General features: G+C 37.1%; 1 protein-coding gene across 1 annotated transcript in view; it reads right to left on the bottom strand.

Annotated features, from left to right (window-relative positions):
* The window catches only part of SEMA3E (semaphorin 3E), a 251,646-nt gene extending 226,810 nt beyond the window's left edge, over nt 1-24,836 (bottom strand). The window contains exon 1 of the mRNA XM_008686187.2: nt 24,146-24,836. Coding sequence (XP_008684409.1) covers nt 24,146-24,260 — 115 coding nt within the window. The 5' untranslated portion in view covers nt 24,261-24,836. The remainder of the gene's footprint in view (nt 1-24,145) is intronic.
* Nucleotides 24,837-25,313: the final 477 nt, after the last annotated feature.

Raw genomic sequence — 25,313 nt, 5'->3', positions numbered from 1 at the left:
CGCAATGAGCATGCAGCCCACCACTGGAGGGGCTTGATCCCAGGACCCTGAGATCATGACCTGAGCCAAAACCAAGAGTCAGCAGCTGAACCGACTGTGCCACCCAGGTGCCCGTATCCCTGATTTTTTTAATGTTATGGATATTACAATGATGGGACTGTGACTGTGATGAACAGGTTTACAGCATCAACTGAAATGCTGCCCTACAATTCTAAATTTCCCTAGCCTGTTGAAGACAATTTCTTCAAACTCGGCCATCTTTTTATGGGCTAAACTGGTGTCTCTCAAAATTCACAGGTTGAGACTCTAGTCCCCAGTACTTCTGAATGTGACTGTATACGGAAATAGGGCCTTTAAAGAGTGATTAAGTTAAAATAAAGTCCTTAGGTCATTAGGGTGGACCCTACGTTAATAAGAATGTGTCCATATAAGAAGAGGGGGTTGGGACATGACCGTGTAAGACACAAGGTGAAGATGGCCATCTACAAGGCAAGGAGAGGGGCCTTAGAAGAAACCAACTCTGCTGACACCTTGATCTTGGAATTTTAGTCTCCAGAACTGTGAGAAAATAAATTTCAGTTGCTTGAGCCACCCAGTCTGTGCTACTTTGTTATGGCAGCCAAAGCCGACTAATACACACCTTCTTCTTCCCCCTCCTCCTGCAGTGGAGACACTTGCTGTACATACAACTGAGAAACTAGAAATTATCAAGAGAAAAATTCCAAGGTCTCCCACCCACCGTCAATTGTGCTGACCACCTACGTCAATACTCCTATCCCCTGCAGTCCGTCTGCGTTGCTGCAGCAGCCTGGCCTCTGCTCTGCTTCAATCAATCCTATCTCTCCTCTACTCAAGGACTTCAGTTCCACTTGCACATCACCAGTTGTTTCTTCTCACCAGATCATTCCATCACCAGGCAATCATGCTGCAGATCACCCAACAATAACCATCATTCTCGACCTCAGGCTCCATCCAGAAATCACACTTGCTTCTCCAGCAACGTTCCCCATGAAGAAGTGGCAACTACACTGTTCCAGTTGTTCAGGACAAAACCCTTGGATTCATCCTTGGCTTCTTTCTACCTCTTACATCCTGATATAATCTATCGGCAAATTATGTTAGCTCTACCTTTAATATCCATGATATCTCTTCTTTCTGCCTCCATCAATCGCACTCGCATCCACACTACCAAAGTCTCTTAACAAGAACTATTAAAAGAGCCTCCGAATTGGTTTCCCTGTTTCAATCCTGGCCCCTAAAGTTTATCATTGCTTAACAAGCAGTCAGTAACCTCTTCAACCTGAAAGCCAGACAAAGCCTTTTAATTCAAAACTCCCCAATGGTTTCCCATTCCTGTAGCCTAAATCTACTCTTCTGTATGGCAGACAAGACCGACAGATCACTTAGCCATCTACTTCCTCCTGCTCACTTCACTGTTCGTATGGACAGATGATGCTCCAGCTTCTGTGCCTTTGTACTTGCCAGTCTCTCTGACCATAACATTTCCCCCCAGGTTCCCATATTCCTTCAGATCTCTAATATCACCTGTCAGAGACGCTTTCTCTGACCACCCTATGTAAAAAAAAAGAACCCCTAACACATCCTATCCTCCTTAACCTGCTTTATTTATTTTTATTCAGAGTATTACTCAACAACTAATGAATATATATATATTCTTCCCCAGAGCTAAAGTACAGTGATGACACAATTCCTTCCTTAATGTATGTTCTCATGTTTTCAGTAAATACTTACAGTTTCAAGGTTTTACTATAACAGGCACTGTGTGTGATTTAAACTTTAAATATAATATTCAAATTAATCCAGAAAGTAATTATAGGCAGGAGATGGGTATATTTTACAGATGAAGGACTGAGTCTTACGTAGCAAAATACCCAAGGTCATACAGCCCAAATTTGACTGTGTTTTCAACTGATGAAAAAAATAAGCAAACAAAATACCTGCCTAGTCCCCAGTGCCTTCCTAATGCTAAGAGTATATTTTGGTAATCGTGTGGTTTGTGCAGTTTAAGCCAGCCTTGTCTAATTTTATCCCTGGATTTTAAAGAACAGAGTACTCGCTCCAGTGTCACAGGGATGAGGTCAAACACACACATGTCTGTTTCTGGGACAGGTGTCCTCTTACCCTGAGGAACAAGTTCTTTGGAAGCCATGTTTTAGAGTTCATATAGTAATGCTTCAACAAGATTTGTCCAACCTTAAAATGTAAGTATGATAAAAGTCAGTATTTCATGTAGAAATATACAGCGAAGACTAGTCTATGTACCATGGGGAAGGACAGTTTGATATCCTAAGTGAAAATAATCTCTGAAAATTATACCCATAATGCAGCTTATTGTATTCAAAAAGAATAGACACTGGGTTTGAAGCCAGTTTTGTCACTAAATAGCTACATGGCTTTATGTGGGCAAGGCACCTAAATAATTAAGCTTCTTTTAGCTTATGTATGAAATAAGATAATACTATAAAGATAATTGGAGGATTTGAGACAGTGCATCTACAGCACTGGGCGCATAGAAGATACTTAAAAATAGTAACTTTTATTCACGTTGGGAGAAGCACCCTAACATAAATATTCTACAACCTGAAAGCAAAGGAGACTTTTAGTGTCTCCCAATTAATCCACTTTACCTACCCTGCCCTTCTCGCCATCCTCCCATCAATAAGTAAACAACATACAGAATTAAATCTAAAATACATAAAAATTTAAAAAAAAACATGGGAAGGAATTATCAATTCTCCTTTGTGAATCAGACTGTAGGACTGTTTAAAATAAGCCTAACAATATCGTGCTGTTATTAACGGAGCACTGTAAACCACAAAACAATATGAAATGACTACTGTTCTTAGAAAGTACTCTTTCTTTACTCATTTCATCTAAAATTGAACTAACAACGAGCTCTATTTACTATTTACATAGAGAAATAGGCTTACCCTAATATGAGGACAAGAATTCAGGCCTAAAAATATTCCATATTAGTATGATTAACAAAGCTTTTGAATTAGGGTTATTTGTATTTTTCTGTATTTAATATTCTTTTGTATTTTACAATCCATATTTCAATTTTATCATAATTTTTGTTAAGATTTATTATTTATTAGAAAGAGAGGATGTGCACAAGAGCAGGGGGAGGGGAAGAGGGAGAGAGAGAATCTCCAACAGACTCCCTGATGAGCACAGAGCCCAATACGGGGGCTCTATCTCAGGGCCCTGAGATCAAGACCTGAACTGAAATCGAGAGTCAAATGCTTAACTGACTAAGTCACCCAGGCACCCCCATTTTATCATAATTTTTAATTCTTAATACTAAGATGGTAAACTAATGGGAAAAATTAAGGATAAACTCAAGAACTTAAGGATAAACTCTTGAGGATGGTGCAAACAAATTTTAAAAGACAGTTCTTTCAAAATAACATTTTTTTCACATAACTCTCAGTTTCCATTATAACTATGTATTTTATCTTAATCCCTTACTCATTCCCATTAGAGAATAAACAATATAATTTTCTTTATAATCATTTACTGAAAAAATACAACCAAGATGATTTCTGAAGATGTAATATCTTTTGAAGTATTTAAAATACAAAACAATATTCATATATAAGGGCAGAGAAACAAGAATTCCAGAAATACTGTTGAATCTCTCAGTGAAGAACCAAGTATGTGGGGTAGAAGAATGGAAGTGCGGATTATTTTCTCCACCTTTCGGTCTTTCTTGTTATTACTGAGAGAAGAGTTGCTCTGTTGGCCCGAATAATCGCAAGTGATTATTTAACAGTTGTACCTGTCACAAGTTAAGTCATTACACTCTGTACTTTGCATTGCACAAGACGATAGAAAAGCGAGTGTGAGATACAATGACATAGGTAAGTCTAGTTCCTCACATTGCTTCAAAGTGCTAAAATTCGGGAGATAAACAGCCAGCCAGATTTTATGTCCAATTCAGCACTGTGGACAGTCAGCCAGAAGCAGTTTTCCTGTTCAAATACAACAGATGCTGTGTTTCTTCCTTGTAAGGAAAGAATTTCACCACATTTAGTGTAGAGAAAGTTGGCACAGTGCAATCAGTTATGCGGAGTGACACCTGAAGGTAATTTATGTGTGTGTGGAGAAAATAGTTTGCTTAGTCATGTCTAGTAGCAAAAATGTTTTCTTCACAAATAACTGTGTTGCCAATTGTCAGTCAAGAAAGGACAGGTTACTCTGCAGTAAAAAAAGAACTCTGGAAATCTCAGACTCAGTTTACATATCTAAGGCAGGTTTTCTTTTCCTTTCTTTTTTCTTTTCTTTGTTTCTTTTTTTTTTTATGTGCAAGTATATTTATTATAGGATTGTCTGAAAGCAAAGAATAATGAAAAAAAAAAAAAAACCTAAATCGACAGGAAGGCAGGTTTTCAAGTGGGACCCAGCTGAGCAGAGAACTCTGACACCCAGGTAACTGAGGCGCCATCTTGGCAAGTGCATTTGTGACTGCTGAGGCAGGAAGAGGAAATGTGACGAATCACACCCTCAGCCTCATGGATCACAGTTTCTACAAGAAAGTGGCATTTGTCGATTCTGACCTCATTTAATTGGCCAAAGCAAGTCACAAGGCCATGCTAACTTCCAAGGGGAGGTAGGGATGTGCAATTCTATCAGGTACCCAGTGAAGAATTAAAACATTAATAAATAGCTCAAACAGTACATCACAACAATTTAAATGCTTAAGTAACTGACTACCTATTGCTCTTTTTTTTTTTTTTAAGGTTTTATTTATTTGAGAGAGAGAGAGAGATCAGGAACAGAGGGGAGGGGCAGACGGAGAAACAGACTCCCCACTGAGCAGGGAGGCAGATTCGGGGCTCTATCCTAGAACCCTGGGATCATGACCTGAGCCGAAGGCAGACACTTCACCAACTAAGCCACCCAGGTGCCCCCTACCTATTGTTCTTAAATAAAGAATTTTGTTGGGTTGAATCAAGACCTACTTATTGAATATATGCATGCATGTATGTGTTGAACATATCTATGAATAGAACAAAGTACTATATTCCCTGCAGAAGATACAAACAAATAAGATACAGATCCTGCTGTAATGTATTTAGACACAACCGCCAGTGCCACCTTCATCACAGCAAATAACAACAGCTAATATTAACTGAGCACTTTCTCTGTGCCCAGCACTGTTGTAAGGGTTTCTGTGGCACCTATTACTTTTTATCTCTACAAGTTACCTGAAATGACCACCACTGTTATCCTTATTTTGAGATTTGATTCCTCTAAACTGTTCTAAAATGTTTGTACACATTATGTTATACATAGCATTCAATTCATATCATGTTGTTTTTCTATGCCCTACTTAGCACATAGTGTGGCATTGAGGGACCTGGAGACAGAATAAAATAATGATGATGAAAAGTTACAGAAAATTTAAGAGCTTGGACTATGGCCCAGAGGGGGGAAGGGGGAAAAAAGGCTCAGATGGGTTGGCCTGTAATGTGGGCAACCACCACATGGATGAATGCGGAGGTTCCTAGAAGCTGGCAGGGGGAGAATATTTCTATTTTTAAGGAAAGGCAATTTATAGGTTAAAACTACATGAAACTTCTCAGGTCATAAAAAGACTAACACTAATAATGCCACACTTCGTATATCTCCATCATTGTTTTTCCCTCTAGAGGAGAGAGGTTTGCACACAGACACCCACACCTTCCCACCAGAAGCAGATTGTAGCAACTATAAAGTAATTTTACTGTCTTAAGTGAGCCACCCAACACTAGAGAGAATGGTCTTAATAGAAGCAGCCCGGGTGAGCTCTCCGAGATATAATAAAGAACTTGTCTTCAGTCAGCTTTCTAAACACTGAGTTTTGCTAAATACTAAGAGCTGTTGTGGAATCTCTCCTGAAAGCTTTATTTATTAAGTGGAATTTTTTCATCAGGAAAGGTTTTAAACAATCCTGCCCAGAGGTAGTAAAATGGATTCGGTTGATTAAGAAAAGAAAAGAAAACCAAGTCTTCAGTAAGTACCTGTGTGGTGGCAGATTCGATCTCTGCCCTTGAACAGATTAAACCATGAACTAGATACCTTTGGGGTTCCTTCCAAATCTACGCTTTTCTTTTTTCAATAATTATGTTCAGTTGGGGGTAAATAGCTGCTGTGAATTATGTGTGAGTCTACTTTCTTAATCTTGACAAGTGGGGTTACAGACTGCAAACAAAGAAAAAAGTGTTTCAAACAATGGCGTCATGATAAACAAGATAGAAATAGATTATTATAAAACTTGACCTAGGTAGCTAGGGCAATTAGCATTCATGTTATGACCTTTTTTACATAAAAAAAACTCTTTTTTGCATTTCCTACTTTTGGTACAAGTACATTCTAGAGCAGATAGAAATACCACATTATCTCATGTTAGAGATAACTAGTTCTGAGATGGGACACTTTGCCAGAATAGGAAAAGGAATCACATTTGAATTTTTATTTTTACAAAAATCACAATTTGCCCTACTTGAATATCTTCTAATAAAAAGGATGTACCTAGCAAACTGTCCCCAGTATACTTATTCAATTTTATTTTCTGCTCCTTTTCAGAAGTTCAGCTTTCTCCTGAAAATCCACTACAATTTCCTTACCAGTCTTGACTTTTTCCATCAGCCTATTATGCCCTCGTCCTTGTTCTCCCTTTACTGAAGTCCTACCCATGCTTCAAGTCCCAGATGAGATCCCACATCTGCCAAGAAACATTCTTCAAAGATTCCAATGCATACTTTCTTCATGTTAAAAATTTGTTTAAAATTCTTACATGTTAAGAAGTATTATTTTAAATAGAAAATACAAAGTATAAAACAAATCTTAACACAATTTTAAGTATTTTTGTGGTCAACAAATTCCTTTTCAGCATTAACTTTTATTTTTAATGTTTTATGTCCCTATACGACCCTCATCTTGCAGTCATATTTATATATAAACCTCTTTTGAGAACGACCAATTTCCATTTCATATATGAGGGCTAATAAATGCCCTAAGGAGGTTAACCATAAAGGAATGAAACTAACCCCACCAAATATTTTTCCATAACTGTATCACAGAGTATAAAGAGCTTCCACTTCCTTTACTAGAATTTATAATTTGGATACATTGGTAACTAAGTGATTTTATGAAGGAGGAAATTGTAAATCACTGTTTGATGGGCTTCTTAAAAGGCTGTTTCATATACTAGATGTTACCAAAGATGCTGATCTGGAATTTATACAAAGTAGAGTAGTGCTTAAAAAGTATTCTTTCACAACATCCAAAAAATAATATCAACCTAAAAATGATTAAGCTTATGGGTAACATGTTTATGAATAATTTTGGAGTTATCTGTGAACAGGCTATTTATGGCTCTCCTAAGTTAGAGAAAGATTCTTTTGTGCCAATGAAGTATAGCTTTTCCCACATGTTTCTTGTACAGAATGAACACCCAGAAAAGACCACTTGGCCACAGTACAACACATTCATCCATTTATTTACTGAGTTCTTACTCTTTCCTAGGTACTAAGATATATACTTGTGATATAGTAATGAATAAAATACTGTTTCTATTTCCAACAAGTTAATCCTAGTGAACTTAATATATAAATAGACAATTGTAATACAACGTAAATAACTGTTATAAAGTATGCATGGACTGCTGTGAAGCTAATGGAAGACTGGCAAACACATATCATGTCTAAATCAAGTCCTAAAAAATGAGCAGACATTAACAGTAAGCAGAAGAGGAAGGGAGGATGGAGACAAAAGAAAAAAACGACTTTAGGAAGCAGAGGCAAAGTACAAAGGCTTGGAGTCGAGAAAAGGCTTGACAGACATCCAGAATGTCATAGAATCACAGAAATTGGAACTCAAAAAAAAGATATATAACAAGAAAGAAGGATAAAAGTAAGCGGGGCTCAGATCACGAGAAGCCTAGCGTACCATGGCAAGAAGTATGCATTTTCTCTAAAAAGCCATGTGTATTCTTCCATTAAAGATTTATTTTGGGGAATGAGATGAGTAAGATTTGCATCTTTAATAATCACTCTGTTTGTAGTATGTCGAGTCAGCTGGATTGACAGTAATATATTAGTCAGGAGGCTACTGCAATAAAGCAGGTGGACCATAAATATATTACTGGGACCAGAAAAATATAAATTGATTTAAGAAACGATGGATATGTAGTGTTCTTCGGACTTGATGACCACCTGACTCAATAACTTTCTTAGAGTCCTCTTTCCTCTACATTCAAAACTCAAAAAAAGTGTAAGTAGCTCATAAACTGGTAATATAGGAAAAGAGCACCTGATGAAGTTAATCCTATAACAAGAGCAGACCAGAGACCACAAATAAGTTTGGGTAAAAAACAGATTTTTCAAGAATTTAATTTTAATGAAACATACTTTTTAACATATAAAGTACTCAGTGAATTATTTTTCTAGAGCTTACTATTTGACTTATAAGGAGTTAATGAAAAAAATTACTCTGAAAAATCATATGCCTCTTTTTTTAAGATTGCAGTACTTTCTACAAATACCCAGAGAGACTGGCAAATCTACAAAATGACAGCAAATTAAAGTTACAAAATTAAGCAATCACAGCTATGGTGGTATTTTAATTCTGCCATTCTGTTGTGGTGACCATTCCAGATTCTTCTTAAATAAAAACTGTTAAGACATTTAAAAAGTCTCTTGTTTATTTTAGCTGTGAAGAAAGGTTGTGCTTTATTTCTTCATATTAAAGAATTTCAAATTAACCTTTCATTTACTGCAATTATATAAATTACCAGCAATGACATTAATGGTCTACATCTTCCCTGAAAGCCAAAGTATGTATTCTATATATGCTCATTTAAAAGTTGTCTCAAATGTGTGTTTAACTTCTTCCAAATCCTGACATTCTAGAGAAATCCCATACAATGTGTATTTTATTAAAAAAAAAAAACTTTAAAAGAATTTCTGTCATGAATATAAGTTCTACCATTTCTAACTAGCTAGCTTCCTAAAGATAATAAATGTGAAAACTGATGTCAACAAAAGTGAAACACAATAGCAGCAACAGTCTTTGAATTTAGGAATGTCTCACTCTGGAGCTCACGTCCTTTTCCAGGACACCACATGCTGTTACTCTGCTTATGATTCACGTTCTACATTTCGAGAGAGCAGGAGAGGGTTTTCCTGCACTTCAACAAATAAACCACACATGTGAAATAAAGGAACACTCTGGCTTAGAGTCTATGTGAAAGACTTGACAGCAATCTCAACATAAACCAATAGGTCGGCATATTTGCCAAATAAGCTGCTGTCAACTCAGGTGGCTTTAATAAATAAAAGTCACCAGTTCCCAGCACCACTATTCTGCAGACAAGGCAGGCATCTCTTGAGTATTGATTGTGGTGCTCCATTTATGGGGCGAGTAACAAGAAGGAGCATGATAGGAACCCTGACAGCATGGTCAGGATAACCATGGCAAGAGAAATGCTCACCCACTGCCACAAAAGGGCATGATGACTCTATTTTAAGCATGTGGACGTCTGACATGACGTACAACCTTATGCATTAGAGGAAAAAACTACAGCTAAAAAGTGGAAGATATAGAAAGTCAGATTCGGGATCAGGTATGCAAGTACTTTCTCCTCCTTAGAACACTCAAAAATGTAATGGACTCGCGCTGCCTCGCTGGCTCAGTCGGTAGAGCATGAGATTCTTGATCTCGTGAGTTCAAGCCCCATCTTGGATGCTGAGATTCCTTAAAATAAAAGTCTAAAAAATGGAATGGATTTAAGGAATTATCAGGTAGTGAATTACCTTTCCATGAGAGTGTACAAATTCAAAATGATAAACATATCTGACTCCCTGTCTGGATGCCATGCATGTGATTAAATCATTAAAATTCCTACCTTTGGGAAAATTCTCTGATTTGGGTAAAATTCCACTAGCTTTTTTAAACTTCAGTCTTTTTCTAAGTGTTGATTTTTATTTTGGTTGGAATAAGATATATGAAATCCTATGTGAGGGGCACCTGGGTGGCTCAGTCAGTTGAGCATCTGACTCTTGGTCACGATCTCAGAGTCATGAGATTGCACGCCGCATCAGGCTCTGTGCTCAGAGAGGAGTCTGCTTAAAATTCTCTCCCTCTGCCCCTCCCCACTATTTCATGCGTACACACACGCTCTCTCTCTCTCAAATAAATAAATCTTAAAAAAAAAATTCTGTGTTCAACATTGGTCTTAACCACACAAGCTTACTTTCTGGTTTTCCATGTTCCGGCAGTTATTTCCTCCCTCCCTCCCTCTCTTCTTTCTCCTCCTCACCCTCTCTCCATTTTTTCTCTCCTCTCCCTTGCTCCATTCTTGCTTTCCAGTACTCTCCACTGCTCCCTCCCTCCCCCTCTCTCCTTTGACTTTCCTTTTATCCAACACTTACTTAGCATTTACAATGCATCAGGCACTCTTCTAAATGAATTCAAATGTTCTTTAATTTAATCCTTATCACAATCAGTGGCAGAGGGGCAATTTATTTTTCATCTATTTGAGTCAGAGAAAGGGTAAGTAATGTGTCCAGTATCACATTAATAAATTTGTTTCTGCAACGTTTGTTTTCCAAACGGTGCTTCAAAGTGGAAAAAATAACAGTGTGCACAATGAACCAATCTGTCCCAAGAAGCCAGGTGTAAGAGTCACAGCCAGATGAAGACAGCATTTCGGAAAAATATCATTTACCTATTTGTTTTAAAAGTTCAGCAGAAGGAAAGATTATACAAATTAAATGAAATAATAAAGTTAGGAATGGACCCACCCAAAATTATTTAGATGCCAAAGTAAGCCAATCCCAGCTGTTATTCTTTGCTCTGGCTGCCATCCTCAGAAGAGCAGCATGGGGGAGTGTGGGCAACCGGCTGCAGGAGCAGCTGGGCCTATTTGTTAAGAGGAAAAAAATAGTCAGTGAAGACAAAGGGAAATTGCCATGGCTAGCAGTGTGAATGGAAACTTGGAGTCTGGCTGGGGAACCTTAGAAGTGAAATGCACCAGAGCTGGAGGCAACAAAATTGCAGTATTCCACAAGCTTCTACAAGGGCAGCATTCCCTCCAGCAGTGCCTTTGCAGGCAAGAGTTTTATTCCAAGACAGCAAAACTTACCAGTGATCGATTTTGTATACATTTCCTCATATTACCAGTATTTTTGGACATTCAGAAGTAAAGCAATATCAAGATCTGTTCTAACTATGCAGTGGGTATATATTAGCAGACTAATGGGACAAACGGTATTCTGACCTGAAGGAATATGTTCCTATTATTATATATTCACTTATAGGCATGCATATGCCTAGTAAACATAATTATATATTCCAAAACGTAACTGCATTCCACAAGATCCTAGTATTATAAAAGGCAACTAAAGTGTTTCTACTGCTTTATTTGCATGTAGTCTTTCTCATTGTTTTTAATTTCCTAATCTTTTATTTTTATTCTTGCCTAATTTTATTGATTTAAGTCTTAGAGACTTCTCTTTTTTGTTCTCCAGATATGAAAAATTCTCCTACAATCTTAAAATACATCACACTTCAGTTTGGGCATACACATTTTGGAGCAAGTAAAAAACATTTGGCAAAAAAATCTGTCATAAGCAGTGCCCAGTACGTAACTTTTATCTTATTTCTCAGAAATATAATGACAAAGATATAATTACATTCTTTTAATTATAAGCGTAATTGACTTAACTGTAATATTTTTCTTCTTCCTGTGGTTATCTAAATATTACAAGGGGATTCTGCATTGGGGAATTACTTAAAAATCAAAGCATATTAATGTGTTGAAGTTTAAACATACTAACTTCTCATAATTATGACAATATAGTAATTGATATTTTTTGGTGGCTCATAATATCCATTCTAGCATTTCATAATCCTAGCTTCTCTCTTATCTTTCTTCACTCTAGACAATTAAAAGGAAATATTTTGTGTTCCCTTATTAATAAGATGGTGCAGTTATATGGCTAACTGAGTACATCAACTAAAACGATAACATTTGACTTTGAAAAAAGATTTTTTTTCTGTTTAATTTAAATTTTAAACATGGGTGGTATGGCTATTCTAAGAATACACCATATGGTTAACTCAAGTTTAAGCAGACCCTTAAACTGTCAGCAAGCTCAATATTCTAGTACCCATTCTAAGCAATTATAAAGTATCTGTCAGATTATCATTCATCTGACCAGAAATATGTGTAACATTCATGCATTGTGATAATGTTGAACTTGAAGTTTCTTTTTCTTTTTCATAATGAAAAATAAGTCCTATCAGTTTCATCACTAATGATAGAGCTATTTCAAAAGAAACCATTTTTATTTTCCATTACTTTCCACATTTTCTTTTAAAAATGTGTTATTTTTTGCCTCGCTGAAAATGATCAAAATGATCCTATTTTCTATATATTATTTTGACAACTTTAGTTTCTAAAAATAAAATAATCAGGTGCTTCCTGTTTCCATATTTATTTACTCCTTATAGGAGAAAGGGACAGTGACAAATGTGTGCTTTCTCCTGAGTTAACTTCACTTTTAAGCTTTCTGTTTCTATCCATTAATTTCTTCTTTCATGTTAGATGTATTATATTTGAGTTTTTAGTATGGTGCTAAAAAAAAAAAAACCTCAAGGATACAATGATTTCAAAATATATTGTCAATTTTTGTTAGATAAAATACTAATAAGGTACATTTTTTATTGGTTCTTTCTCAATTAACTTGGGTTGGAAAATAAACTGAAAATACCTTGCATAAGCTAACTATAATTATAAAACTTGTATACATTGTTTATTCATCTCACTATATTATTGCCTACAGCCATGCTTTTAAAATAATAAATCCACAAGACAAAGGCAATGTAGTCAAATTATTCATAAACCAACCTTTGCACAGGGATAAAGTGATAAAAAGAAAACAAATATTCTTGCTTTTGTTCATTTAGAATATTCTTCAGAAACAAAGGTGTTGAGTAAGTTATTACCCTGTTATGGTCTTGCCTTTGTTTTCTGCTTTGTTGCTGATTTCATGCACTAGCTCTTTGTCTCTTCATAGTTCATCACTCTAGAAATGAATGCGATGCTACACTGGACACTGGAGATCACGACTGAAGCAAGTGGGAAGAAAAGATGCTTGAAATGTGACATCGATCATGTAATGGCCCAGATGAATTCAAACCACCCTCTGCCAAAGCCTTAAACTGTGCCTTCCAATAATATACAGACATTTCCTGAATACTTTTAAAGCAGTTCCGGATTTTTCTTCAAAACTTTAGGAATAGAAGACCTGAAGCCAAAGTAGGGTCTAACATTTTGGAGCAGGGGCAGAAGAGTATTCTCATCCATTTTCCTGACTTGGGAATGCTCCCCCCAAGCCCTACCATCTCTTTTCGTGCCACCTATATTAGGAACCTATTTAGATGTAGCATCCAACAAAAGAATATAGATTGGTGACATTAATGTGAATAAACATAACAATTAAATTCTATACACTAAATGCAATCAATGAAATATATTAAGTACCCAAGGTACATTAGATTCTAATTCAAACAATAAAATAAATTTGTCTTCAAAATTTTCAAAATTTATCTGTGAGTTTACGTTAATCATATTACTCATGTAAAAAAAAAGAATTGCTTAAAGTCATATAGAAATGGGGGCAATTTAATTGAGCACGAACACAGAACATTTGTGATACTACTGTGTGTGGGAAAGCTATGAACATAGTAGAACACAGTAACTTAGATATCCAAGGGTAACTGTCTTTCTAGGAGGACACAGCACATTATACGCAGTGGGATGGTGGTGGGAAGGAGGCAGGAACGGTGGCAAGACAGGATTAGACATGGATGATTTGCTCCTCGCTTCTTACCCCACTCATCTCCAAGACTGTGCTCTGGTTCTTCTTCCCAACCCCATGCTTCTGTAAGTTCTTTGTGTTAACTTTCCGTATTGAAAAAAATCCTGCTCCATCATGACTTGTGTCTTCTTAAAACTAGGCCTTAAGCTTCTCAGGAATAGTGTGTGAGTAGAGGTGCTATGTATGTGTGTGTGTTAATAAACTTATTTTAGAATAGTTTTAGATTTACAGAAAAGTTGTAAAGATAATGCAGAGTTTCCATATACCTACCCCCTTTGCCCCCTATTAACAGCTTACACAGTATGGGTACACTTGCCACAATTAATAAACCAATACTGACCCATTATTACTAACTGAAACTCACACTTTATTCAGATTTCCTTATGTTTTTAACTATTATGGTTCCAGGGTCCCATCCAGAAAATGAATCACATTTACAAAACTGTGTTTTTTATTCTTAAATCCCTAGCATGACAGTCAATATCTAAAGCTTGGAAGAAGCTCAACAGAGTAGTCACGGAATAAGTGAATGGCTGAATAAATATTTCTTAAAAAGATACAGAAGCTTCTGAATCCCTGAAGGGAAAGATCAGGATATATAACAAAAAAAAAAAAAAAAAAAGAAGTGGACCTCATTTCATTAGTCCAAGAAAACTTCCCCTGAGAGATGAAGGAGTTCTGGAATCTTACAAAATGCTTTTCCACAATTCACCAAAATTCAATGTTTTCTCGTCTGAACTCTATGATACCTTGATGCATCACAATTTATATCATCAATGATCATTCACAACAGATATAATGTATATGTTAAATTATTACCTATATATATCATCTACTAAAAAAATACGTAGAGAATGGTATAATACTCATGAATTTAAGTATATTTATCAAGACCAAGGGTGTGATTTGGAAATCTGAATAAATGACCCCCTTAACCTAGGTGGTAGACCTAAAGAGGGGAAAAAACGAAAAAGGTAATGTGAAAGCAAGGCTCCCTTGAAGCATGATCACACTTCGCCCACCGAGAGTTTCTCCCGCTCCGGTGGAGTGTGCACCCAGTCACCTGCGGGGCTTGTTAAAACACAGCTTCCAAAGCACCAGAATTATTGATGCAGGAGCTCCCTGGGGAGACTAATGTTGCCAGTCTCTGACACTTTGCATAGCACCCCAGCGCTTGTTCCCTCTGGGACCCCAGTTCAGAAAAGGAACAAAAGAAAATCTCCAGTAACTTCATCTCCTCTGCAATGAAATTCAACTAAGCCTTCTGTCAGGTGAATTTTTTAGCAGTGGCTCTACCTCTTAAAAAAATTACGTAAGCCTTTATAATTTTGTCATTTTGGCCGTAACATAGAAGCCAACAACAACAGTAAAAAGTTGGGTTTTGTTTTTATTCACTAGAACTAAACACCCAGCCTTTAATTACTGGTTTTAGGAATGATCAAGTCATTTTATTCTATTCATAAGAGTCTTACCAAGAAGAGAAGAGAGAGGAGAAGAGAAGAGAAGAGAAGAGAAGAGAAGAGAAGAGAAGAGAAGAGAAGAGAAGAGAAGAGAAAAAAATAAATACTCCTTGTTCTCAAAAATCTTAGAATGTTTAAAGACAAGTCCATAAACTAGGGAATATTATAAGCCATTACAACACAATATCCATTTCCATGATACATTTAAGTTTTCTACAATAATCATATGAGATTGACAATATTCATTAGTCCCTTTACACTTGTGAGAAAAGTCAATGATTTAGCAAGAATAATACAGCAACAAACAGGATATATGCACTACAGATTCAAACCCAGGATTTTAAAATTGTGCGTCCATACTTAACTCTTTCCACTAGAACATACTGTTTCCTAATCACAATTTTTAAAAGTATTTTGGAGAAATTATACACACTGGGAGGTCTCGTAAGGGAAGGAACAGAGTCCTACAATTTTAGAATTGGAAAGGATCTCAGAAATCACACGGTCCATAATAAACTCTTGGACTCAGGGTTAGGAAAAAAGCCATCAGGAGGCATGAAGAGCTATATGCAATGCTGTCAACACAGCTCCTCTTTGGCTTCAGTTCCCCAGTGCATCTTGAGCTTTGAATTTAAAGCCCTCCTCATTGCCCATCATTTCCTGGGAGGGAATGGGTCAGAAAGGAAAACATCAGTGTCCCTAACTGACCTCTATTTTCCCCGTTTTACTCCCATTTTCTTTGCTGCTGTTCTTTTCCGGTTCTGGAGTTAGTCTGGCTACCTAACACCACCACTGAGACTGATCCTTTGGGATGCTGCTCCTCTGTTCTACCCTGTGAATAACAGCCTCTTTTTATTCTGGTTTCAATGAATTAAACTTAAAACTCAGAGAAAAGGAACCAAAATGGACTAGAAAGAGACAGGCTTACATAAAGAATATGCTAACTTACACTTAACCCAAGTTGAGCAAGAGAGTGGAGGGCAGGCATACCCACTCCTGTTGGGTACCCTAATTCCTTCCCACTCCAATCCCCACAGCCACAAGAGTCACAAGGGCATCAGCTGCCCACTAGAAACACAGGCTAGACCAAGAGGACAAGTTGCCCAGGTGGCTAGAAAACAAATACTAAAGTTTCATATTTCATTATTTCCTAAGTCGTGAATTTTGACAAGTTTTGAATGGCAAATGAGTACAATTAAACTTTGATTTTTAATTCAAAGGTCCTGTCTTTCTATTCATTGAATTAGACAACAAAAATGAAACGAATACTGAAGATAAACTGAGGGCCAATATATATACACCATTCACTACAAACATGTTTTCATTCCACTTTTGGCCTAAGATGGGAGAGAAATAAAAATATCTCTCTGGAAAAAGAGCAGAGGAGGAGGAAATGAGGAGGGGATGTGGTGGTGACAGCAACACAGTGGGGTAATCAAAGAATGAAGTGATAAGAGAAAAAAATGGGAGGGCTGTGGTGATCGTGCAGGAAAGACAAATGCAGCAAAAGGTAGATTAAAGAAAAACACAAAACAAGAAGAACCTTGATTATAAATGTGCGAATATGGCTAACAGGTCTGGAGGATGTCCGGAGGCTCTAGTCGCTCCACTATCATGCAGTTTGGAGAGGAATGGAGAGGAATAGAGAGAAAACGCCCTAGCCTCTCTCCTAATGCATGTCTTACCAAAGGAGCCACAAATAGTTCTTCCGGATTCCTTAGTTTTCTTGGTACTCCTCACCCCACTCCCCCATCAGACTCTCCTTTTAAAAACAGGGCCCTAAATCATTTTGTTTCATTTATATAGCCAGTCAATGAGCATTACTGAACACCTACTAAGAGGTCAGAATTGCACCCCACACCAGCTATCCTACCTGTTTCTCTGCCGGAAGGTAGAACAGAAAGCTTTCTTTTGCTTTCAACACAAGCACTATATGCTAGGCTGTTGGCTGCTTCTAAGACACTGCTTTGTTTAACTTTTGACAGTGTGGTCTGGTCTTAGTAATACTAGTTCTACGTGTTTTACAAAGCTGGGTCTACAGTAACCTTTCTCAGTAACTTTGGTTTATTTTGTGGCTTTGGTCAGCTATCTTCAAGGTGCCATCAGATGACGTTCCAACTTTCCTCTTTCTTTAAGTTCCAATCTTACAATTAAGGATAATTTAATTTCTTACACTATCAAAAAAAAATAATTCTACAGTGACTTACAAACATGAGAGAACCCAATATTCCTTGTTCCTTCTAATCATCTACTCAAGTAATAGCTGGATTTCATGAAAGTAAATCTTTGCCTTCAAGTAAAAAAAAAAAACTGTACTGATTAAGGATCCTCTCTTATTTTAAGTTCTAAGTTAATAATTAATAAAAATTTAGAACTACAAAAAAGGAACCAGGGTAGACTAGTTCTCTCTAAACTTCTGATTGATTGAATAACCTCTGAAAAGCTTCCTACGCTAAATTATTTGCCACATTAATTTGCATTGTCTCGTGTAATTCTTCCAGCATACTGCAAATTACATATTACCCCATTTTAGAGATGAGAAAATTCATAATCAGAAAAGATAAGGACCTTAGGATTATATAGCCAGAAGCAAGATTCATATTCAGTATGCCTCATCCAAAGCCTAGAGTTTCTAGGCCAATGAAAATAGAATGTGAGAGTGTTTTGTAATTCCTGGGCCTATACTATTCTTCTGTGCGTACTGTGCCAAAGCCATGAGCTAAGTCCTTGAACAGAGAGCAATAATGGCTGAGAGTTCAATTACCAGGAATAGAAGCCCCAGAAATCAGGCAAGTCATGGATTTCTCTTTTCCTTTTCCACACTTGTAGAGGGAAGATTACCAGGGCAATAGGGCCATATAGTGAGAATACCCTGAACCAGGCATTAGTACTAATGGAGGCTGAACACTTCTTGAGTTAACCAGTTGCCTTGGCCATCACCATACATATGAAGTCAAGTCATCAATTCCACAGACATCTCTGTTCTTGAAATCAGCACATTCTTCAGAGACTAAAACACTGGATTCAAATGTGGCATTCATACATCCTTTTCATTCATAGTGCAGAAAATCTAGCCTATACAATATTCCGTCTTATCATTGTCATCCTTATGAGTACAAATAATTCTTGCCTAAGTCCAAGAAATAACTAATGACATTGATAGTTTCTCTTATGCTTCAAATGTTATTTAAAACCATGCTGCAAGAAAATCATTATTAAAATAGCCATCATCTTTCGTAGAATTTATATAATATTCCCAAGTGTCAGATGCTGTGCTCAAAGACAATGACCAACATTTAGCCCTGCGTATTGAAACTAAGAAAATAATCTAAATCTTCACCCTGTACCTTTTGGAAAATGTTTTAATGGTATGATTTCATTTTTGTTTTGTTTTCAATTCTCTGAGACTGACCTTACAAGACTACTTTACACTGCGGTGGCCATGGATAAAGGGGCATGCATGCATGCAAAGTGCCATTTTTGGATTCCTGCAGACTAAATTCCTCTACTAAACCACAGAAGAGTTTTACACACACAAAGATAAAGGAGTAAATCTTCGTACGCTCTCCCGCTAAGAACTCCCAACGATGATTCTAGTAGATATCTTTGAAGAAATAAAACTGACTCTGCAGACTGATAGCAGTAATTTCCACTAGCAGGGACCAATTTGATGTTTGGTTCGTTATTATGTGGTCATAGAACTGAGGCCACCAAGTTGATCTCATCTCAGAGAGACCCCCTCTATGAAATCACCTCAGGCTACATGACAAATCTGACATGGTCGGCAAAGTAACTATAGGGCAACAAATTTTTGAAAGAATATTACACTGTGACAACATGACTACTGCATATATTTAATAGTCAAGAACGAGTATTGCAGTATTGTTTCTACCTTAGGGACAGGACACTCTCCTCATAAGACTTTTAAGAAATGGTTTTACGCAACTAAATTATCCTTGCAGTCTAAAATTGGCCCAGTTCATTTATAAATTCCATTTACTGTTTTTGCTAGCTCTGACCTCCCATCACCCTATCGCTATATTAAAAGACAACAGTTTTCACACTGTAACACCCAAAATCCAGATAAGGACTAAATAATTCATATTCACTCAGGGACTTCATATATCCATATGCACTTCCGTGACACTTGGGCAATATTTGTCCATAACAAATATAAGTACGAAGAACAGATCATCTAACCTCCTTACACAGACTTCCTCTACAGACAGTATATTCTGCGTAAACTACACTCAACAAAACATACTGCAATTCCTTTCATCTTACCCAGTGTTTTTAATTTAATATAAACTATTTCTTAATAAATCCATCACTTAATTCTAACTGATTCTCCCTGATGGAGATCTGGCATGAAGATCTGTGTTTCCTCCTGGGTCCTATTTAACTATTTTCTTCATGAATCATGCCTTATGACCAGTTTTTATTTATTAATCACAGAAAGATGTGTGACTAATGTCACTACTGATAATACCTAGTTACTGGCTGAGCTATGAGCTGGGTCAAGAAAAACTGGCTTGGTCACTGCCCTTTTTTTTATTTGCTCTGGGTATGAAATGAATACCACAGCTTCCAGGATGATCACTTTAAAAAAACTTCAGCTTTTACTGTGCTCTTCTAGAATTCTCTCTCAATTTTCTTCCATATAAATTGGAAAAAAAAATCTGAAGGTTGTGGTATAAAGTGAATATGTATGATTAATTGATACACTACACATACTATTAAAGCAAAACTATTGACCATGAATCTTGGAAAAATACACAGATGATCCAATCATCTTCTAAATTATTATAACTAAAATCCAAAGGTCTAGAAGATGGGATTTGGAGTGAATGCCACCTATCAGGATAAATCATACATTGTATGCTAATTAAGACCAACTTCTTCTGTCTTTTATATTAACATTATCCTAGCATTTATTGATATCCAAACTCATGCCATTCCTAAAGATTTTTCTCTTTAGGACAAGTTTCCTTCTAACCTTCTTAATTTATATCAGTCTACAGGAAACATTAATAACATAACTTTTAGGTTATAAAGTACCTTCACAGCTTTGTTGTTTCATTTGATTCTCTCAAAAATTCAGGAAGATACACAGGGAAAGCACCGTTACTATCCCTATTTTCAAATTAAGGAAACTGAGGCACAGACAATTATCATTAGTATAAGCTGAAGGACTAGAGCTGAAGTAGAGACCTCTGGCTGTACATCCTGAAATCTCTGAACTATGACAAATCTGTTCTTAAGTGGTTATAGCTAAATATAGATAGACTAATTAATACTCTTTATCCCAATTTCATATGTATAGATATATATTCCATGCTCAATTCTATATTCATAAGGTCAACACATTTTAGGAGTGATCTTCTGCCATATCCATGCCTTTACTTTGCTATCTCTTCACGAGACATCCTCTGATTACACAGCCACTCTCCTTGGCTTCTGTGATTGTCATTCTTTACTGGGTCTTTGATTACCTACCCCATCTGCCAAACTTCCTTGATTGAATTTCTGGGGTTTTCCATGTACATTGGGATTTCTTCTTTGACACGGGGCTTGGCTCATTTGTTTTTTCTTCTTTGAGCTCCATTATCAAGAGGGTTATTTTTGCCTTCCCTGTAACCTCATTAATGCAGGATGGTGAGAGATAAGGAGAGAACAGACATCAACAGAGAGAAGTGGCTGAATCTAGTAGGACTCTACTCCCTTTCTTCTTTCTCTCCTTCACTTCTGTCATGAGGATCAAAGCTATTTTTCAAGGAAATCCTTGGGTAGAATATTATAAATTTGAATTAATCACACCAGTGATATCCTCTTTAGGGTACTGGTTATAAAACTGGCTGTAATTCTTAACCTTGCATAAACCCTTAAATATTTGCCTGGTGCTGTTAATGTCAACTCAAACCTTGACTGAAAAGTCCTGCAAAGCAGGACAGCACCTTGCTATATTTTTGTTAGCCCAATTTATCTTATACCTATAAAATACATTGAAAGGATATTCATTGCCTCAACAAGAGTAAATATCTCATAGCTTTATCCACTAGGCTTGCTCTCAGCACCTTTGCTTAACATTGGAATGGAGTGGATATTCAGTAAGAGGGAGGAATCAGTATTATCCCACTGCAGGTGGAGGGTAGTGGGAAATAAGCAAGAAGATGCTCTGTATCTGATACCAACTTTCTACCTTGTCTTCCCTCCTCTGCCTTTTTTTTTCCCTTTTAGCTCTACCCGTCTCTCCTCCTGTTTTTAGAACATGCTACTTCCAGAGATAGAGAAGGATGGAGGAGAGAGCAAAAAGACATGTCATGGGAATTTTCATATAATTTAGCTCCAAGTTTGTATATGACACTGAAACTTTTGCCTCCTTTTTGGGAAGAGACTCTAGACTTGTGGTCTCAAGTGCCTGATATCCTGATAATGGGGGAGACTACCTCCAGGGAGCCCTACTGGATTTATCTGCTGAGGGTTGGGCAGCAGTCCAGAGTCCATTATTTATATCCAGTGCTCCTAATTTTGAAGGACCATGTACTCATGCATATCAATCAACTAGTGACCCATTACTAAAATGTGACCATGTCTGGTATCACTGAAGATAGCAAAAGATTATACTCTGAAATCCCACCCCCGTAGTTTTTGGATACCCCTGAAATGTCCACTGAATTCCAGAGGGTACCGAGTAAGTGGGGGCAGCTTTTAGTGGCCTGAGGGGGCTGCACATGCCTCTGTGGCAGTCCTGTGCTTTCGCGGAGGAGGCATTTGCGCTTCAGGTATATCTCTGGTGTGATCGCTCAGCTGATTTCGCTAGCTAGCTAAATTGCACAAGTGAGAACATTCTATTTTCAGGTAACTATAGACTGTCTTTGTATAAAAGCACAACAGTGAGCATTTCAGTCAGTGCCATCAAATGAAAAGGTTAAGAAAAACCAAAGGGAAATTTGGTGGTAGTTTTCAGTCCAGTGTACACATAGATACTAGCAATTCTATTCCCACATTATGTAACACAACCTATAAAATCAATTACAGTTATTCCTTTGATTAAGAGAGGTGCAATGAAAAAAAAAAGAGGGATGTAATGAAGATAAGTCTGATAACAGTATTATGTATAACATTTAGACGCATGAGAGAGTTTTGGTATGCTCTGACCAAATTACAAGCTAATGAAACACTAAAAGGAGATACCTTTGAAAATACCCTAATATTGAACTACTGAAAACAAGTACCCTAATAAGGAGGTATAAAAGGCTAATACCAGGTGTAGTAGAATGGTAGCTTGCCAAAACTGGCAGCTTATCCTCTTGTCTACATAAGAAAAACAATCCATTTATTATGTTCTTTTTCTGACATCTTTCTTTGTCCATAATTCATCGCACCAAATTTTTACATTTTGATATATTTGACAAAGCTTCTTAGAAATATACATTTTGATACATACCATTATACATCTTTCCAATTCAAATAATCGGTGCTTATGCTAGGTACTCTATTTTAAATTCTTTACAAATTTAGTGTCACTGTGTCTCTTAAACTTACGTTATCTACTGGAGAGTGCTACAGGCAATCTATTTAAATGAAGAAAGTATTCATAGATTTTTAACTGTTCTAAAAATGAGAAATTTCTATAGTCAAAATCAACTGATGATTGTCCACTAAAAACAAAAAAAGATCAATCATGTCTTATACAATTGAGGCTTCCTGTTTTGTTTCTCCCTCTGGTAAATATTACACCTATGCTTTAAAAATACAGGTTTCTGTTCTTTCTACAATGGGGACATTTTTAAAGCTCACACACAATTGAAAAATGGTTCTTATGGAATTCTTGTTATTGCAACTGTTACCTGTCTCAATGATTAGTGATAATAAATACCTCTTTCTGAAAAATGTATTCCAAATTACTTTTAGGTCAGCAGTCACTTTCTCTTGACAAGTGGGTTTTGTTTGTTTGTTTATAGGAAGAATCACCAAACCTATTCATGACTGGCTTTTACTGGTCCTGATGCAAAAGCTATCTTTTGATAATTTATTTATGACCAAATGCTCCTTTCCAAGACATAGCTGCAGAATAAAATATTTAAGCACTTTCTGTTAGATCTTCAGGGAAGCAATATGAATTTACATTAAAAGAATAGATGTTAGTGAATAGTATCGTAACACTTTAATCAACATAAATCAGTTTATAAGGACTGCTAATAAACTGAATATTTTTTCACCAGACATAAAAGAAATTCTAATAATCAGTTCGACTAAAAAGCTCATTTATAGCATTCGTTAGTCATTTTAATTACATGGTGAGGACTGTTATCCCGGGTAAGAAAGCATTTTGCTTCTTTCCCCCTCCTCTCATCCCCATTATGGACAACACAAAACCAAATCAATTGCAAGTCTATTTCTAAAGCCCCTCTCCCACTTCCTTGCTTCCCAAAATGCATAAATCGGTATTCAAATACCTACTGCTAACTTGGTGGATTCAGCCCCTCAAGGCTATTTACAACCTGCTTCCTGCCCTCTTCTGTTGTGTCTGCTAGAGTGAACTTCTCATTAATACAACCTAATATTTACAAGACAAAAATGACATCTCTAAGTTGGCATGCGATTTTGCACTATTTTCAGGTGTGGTAAGTACTGACATGCTAATTAGAGGTACTTAGAATCTTAGGTCAGTTTTGCAATAATTTTTTCAGCTGCATTTTAAGGGTGTGTGAAGATCAAAGATCTGTGTTAGAGGACTTTAATTTCTTTTTTTTTTTTTTTTCAACAAAAGGATCTAAAAAGGTGACCTACCTTTATGTGACAGACGCAAGCGGGGGTGAGTGGTATCAGCCGTGTGCCCTCCTATCCACAGCTCCAGTAAGTAACCCCACAGGAGCCAGGTGACAAGGTTCGCAGCCGATGCCATGCTGCCGTGCTCACGGGGCACCCCTCAATCCTCACTTTAAGGCGGGTCTGAGTTTTACTTAGGACTCCCCTCCAGGGGCAGCGCGTGAGAGGCTTTGTCAGCAATCGAATGTGTTGTCATCAGAAAGCACAGTCCCAAAGTGCCATTTGTCAGGCTGTATTTGGATACGGAAAACCTTTCTTCCCTGAGGGCAGTTGTTTATAAGCCGGGAGCAAGAGGACATTCCAAGGAGTGAGTCTTCAGAGCCATGTCCTGTCCAGAGCTCTCTTCAGCAACTATGCGGGGAGACTCAGGAGGAAACTGTATTTTTTTTAAGTCACTTCTGCAAGCGCTTCATTCAGAAAAAATCCCCGGAGCACACGCACTGCTTTCCCGGTGGAGCTATTCTCTTCTGGCTCCCTGAAGCCTCTCCGAAGTCAGTCTCTTGCACTGACCTGCCAAACAGCTAGTTTTAATTCACCTTTCACCTTGCTAATTAAAAACAAGAAGTGCCATTCCCTCTAGGAGTTGCAGGATCCACCCAGCAGGGATGCCGTTCTGTCAGCGAGCTGTGTTTACAGGGAAAGTTCAGGCAGGGTTGAGCTGTTTCTAGGAAGTGTTTCTGGTCCACGTGCCCTGCTCCCACCCGCCCTCCCAGTATTACTGGCCCCACGTCACTCAGCGCAGGAGAGACAAGTCCATGCTTTGATGGGGAAGGGGGATCAGGAGGGAGAATGATCTATATAATAGGTTGATTATTGAAGTATATACAACAGAAGAGGATGGAGCATCAGGAAGGGCTTTTAAATGCTCACTCGCCAAGATTAACCCTTGAATAAATGCAAATCCATTTTAAATAATCTATTTGCCATCATCCAGCACCCAAATTAATTTTTTTAGTTTCCACTGAAATTGTGGGGTTTTTTCCACATATATGGCTTTCTAAAATTGATTCCATCTTATAAATGTTATTTTCAACTCTCAGAAGGAAAGTATGTTTCAAGAGCCTGAAAAAAAAAAGTCACCTGTGAATGTTTCATAAATGTTTAATACTAAAAAATTTTTTTACCTAGG

The sequence above is a fragment of the Ursus maritimus genome, unplaced genomic scaffold (genome assembly GCF_017311325.1).
Source record: "Ursus maritimus isolate PB19 unplaced genomic scaffold, ASM1731132v1 scaffold_3, whole genome shotgun sequence".
Lineage (NCBI taxonomy): Eukaryota > Metazoa > Chordata > Mammalia > Carnivora > Ursidae > Ursus > Ursus maritimus.
This window is presented reverse-complemented; position numbering and strand designations above follow the sequence as displayed.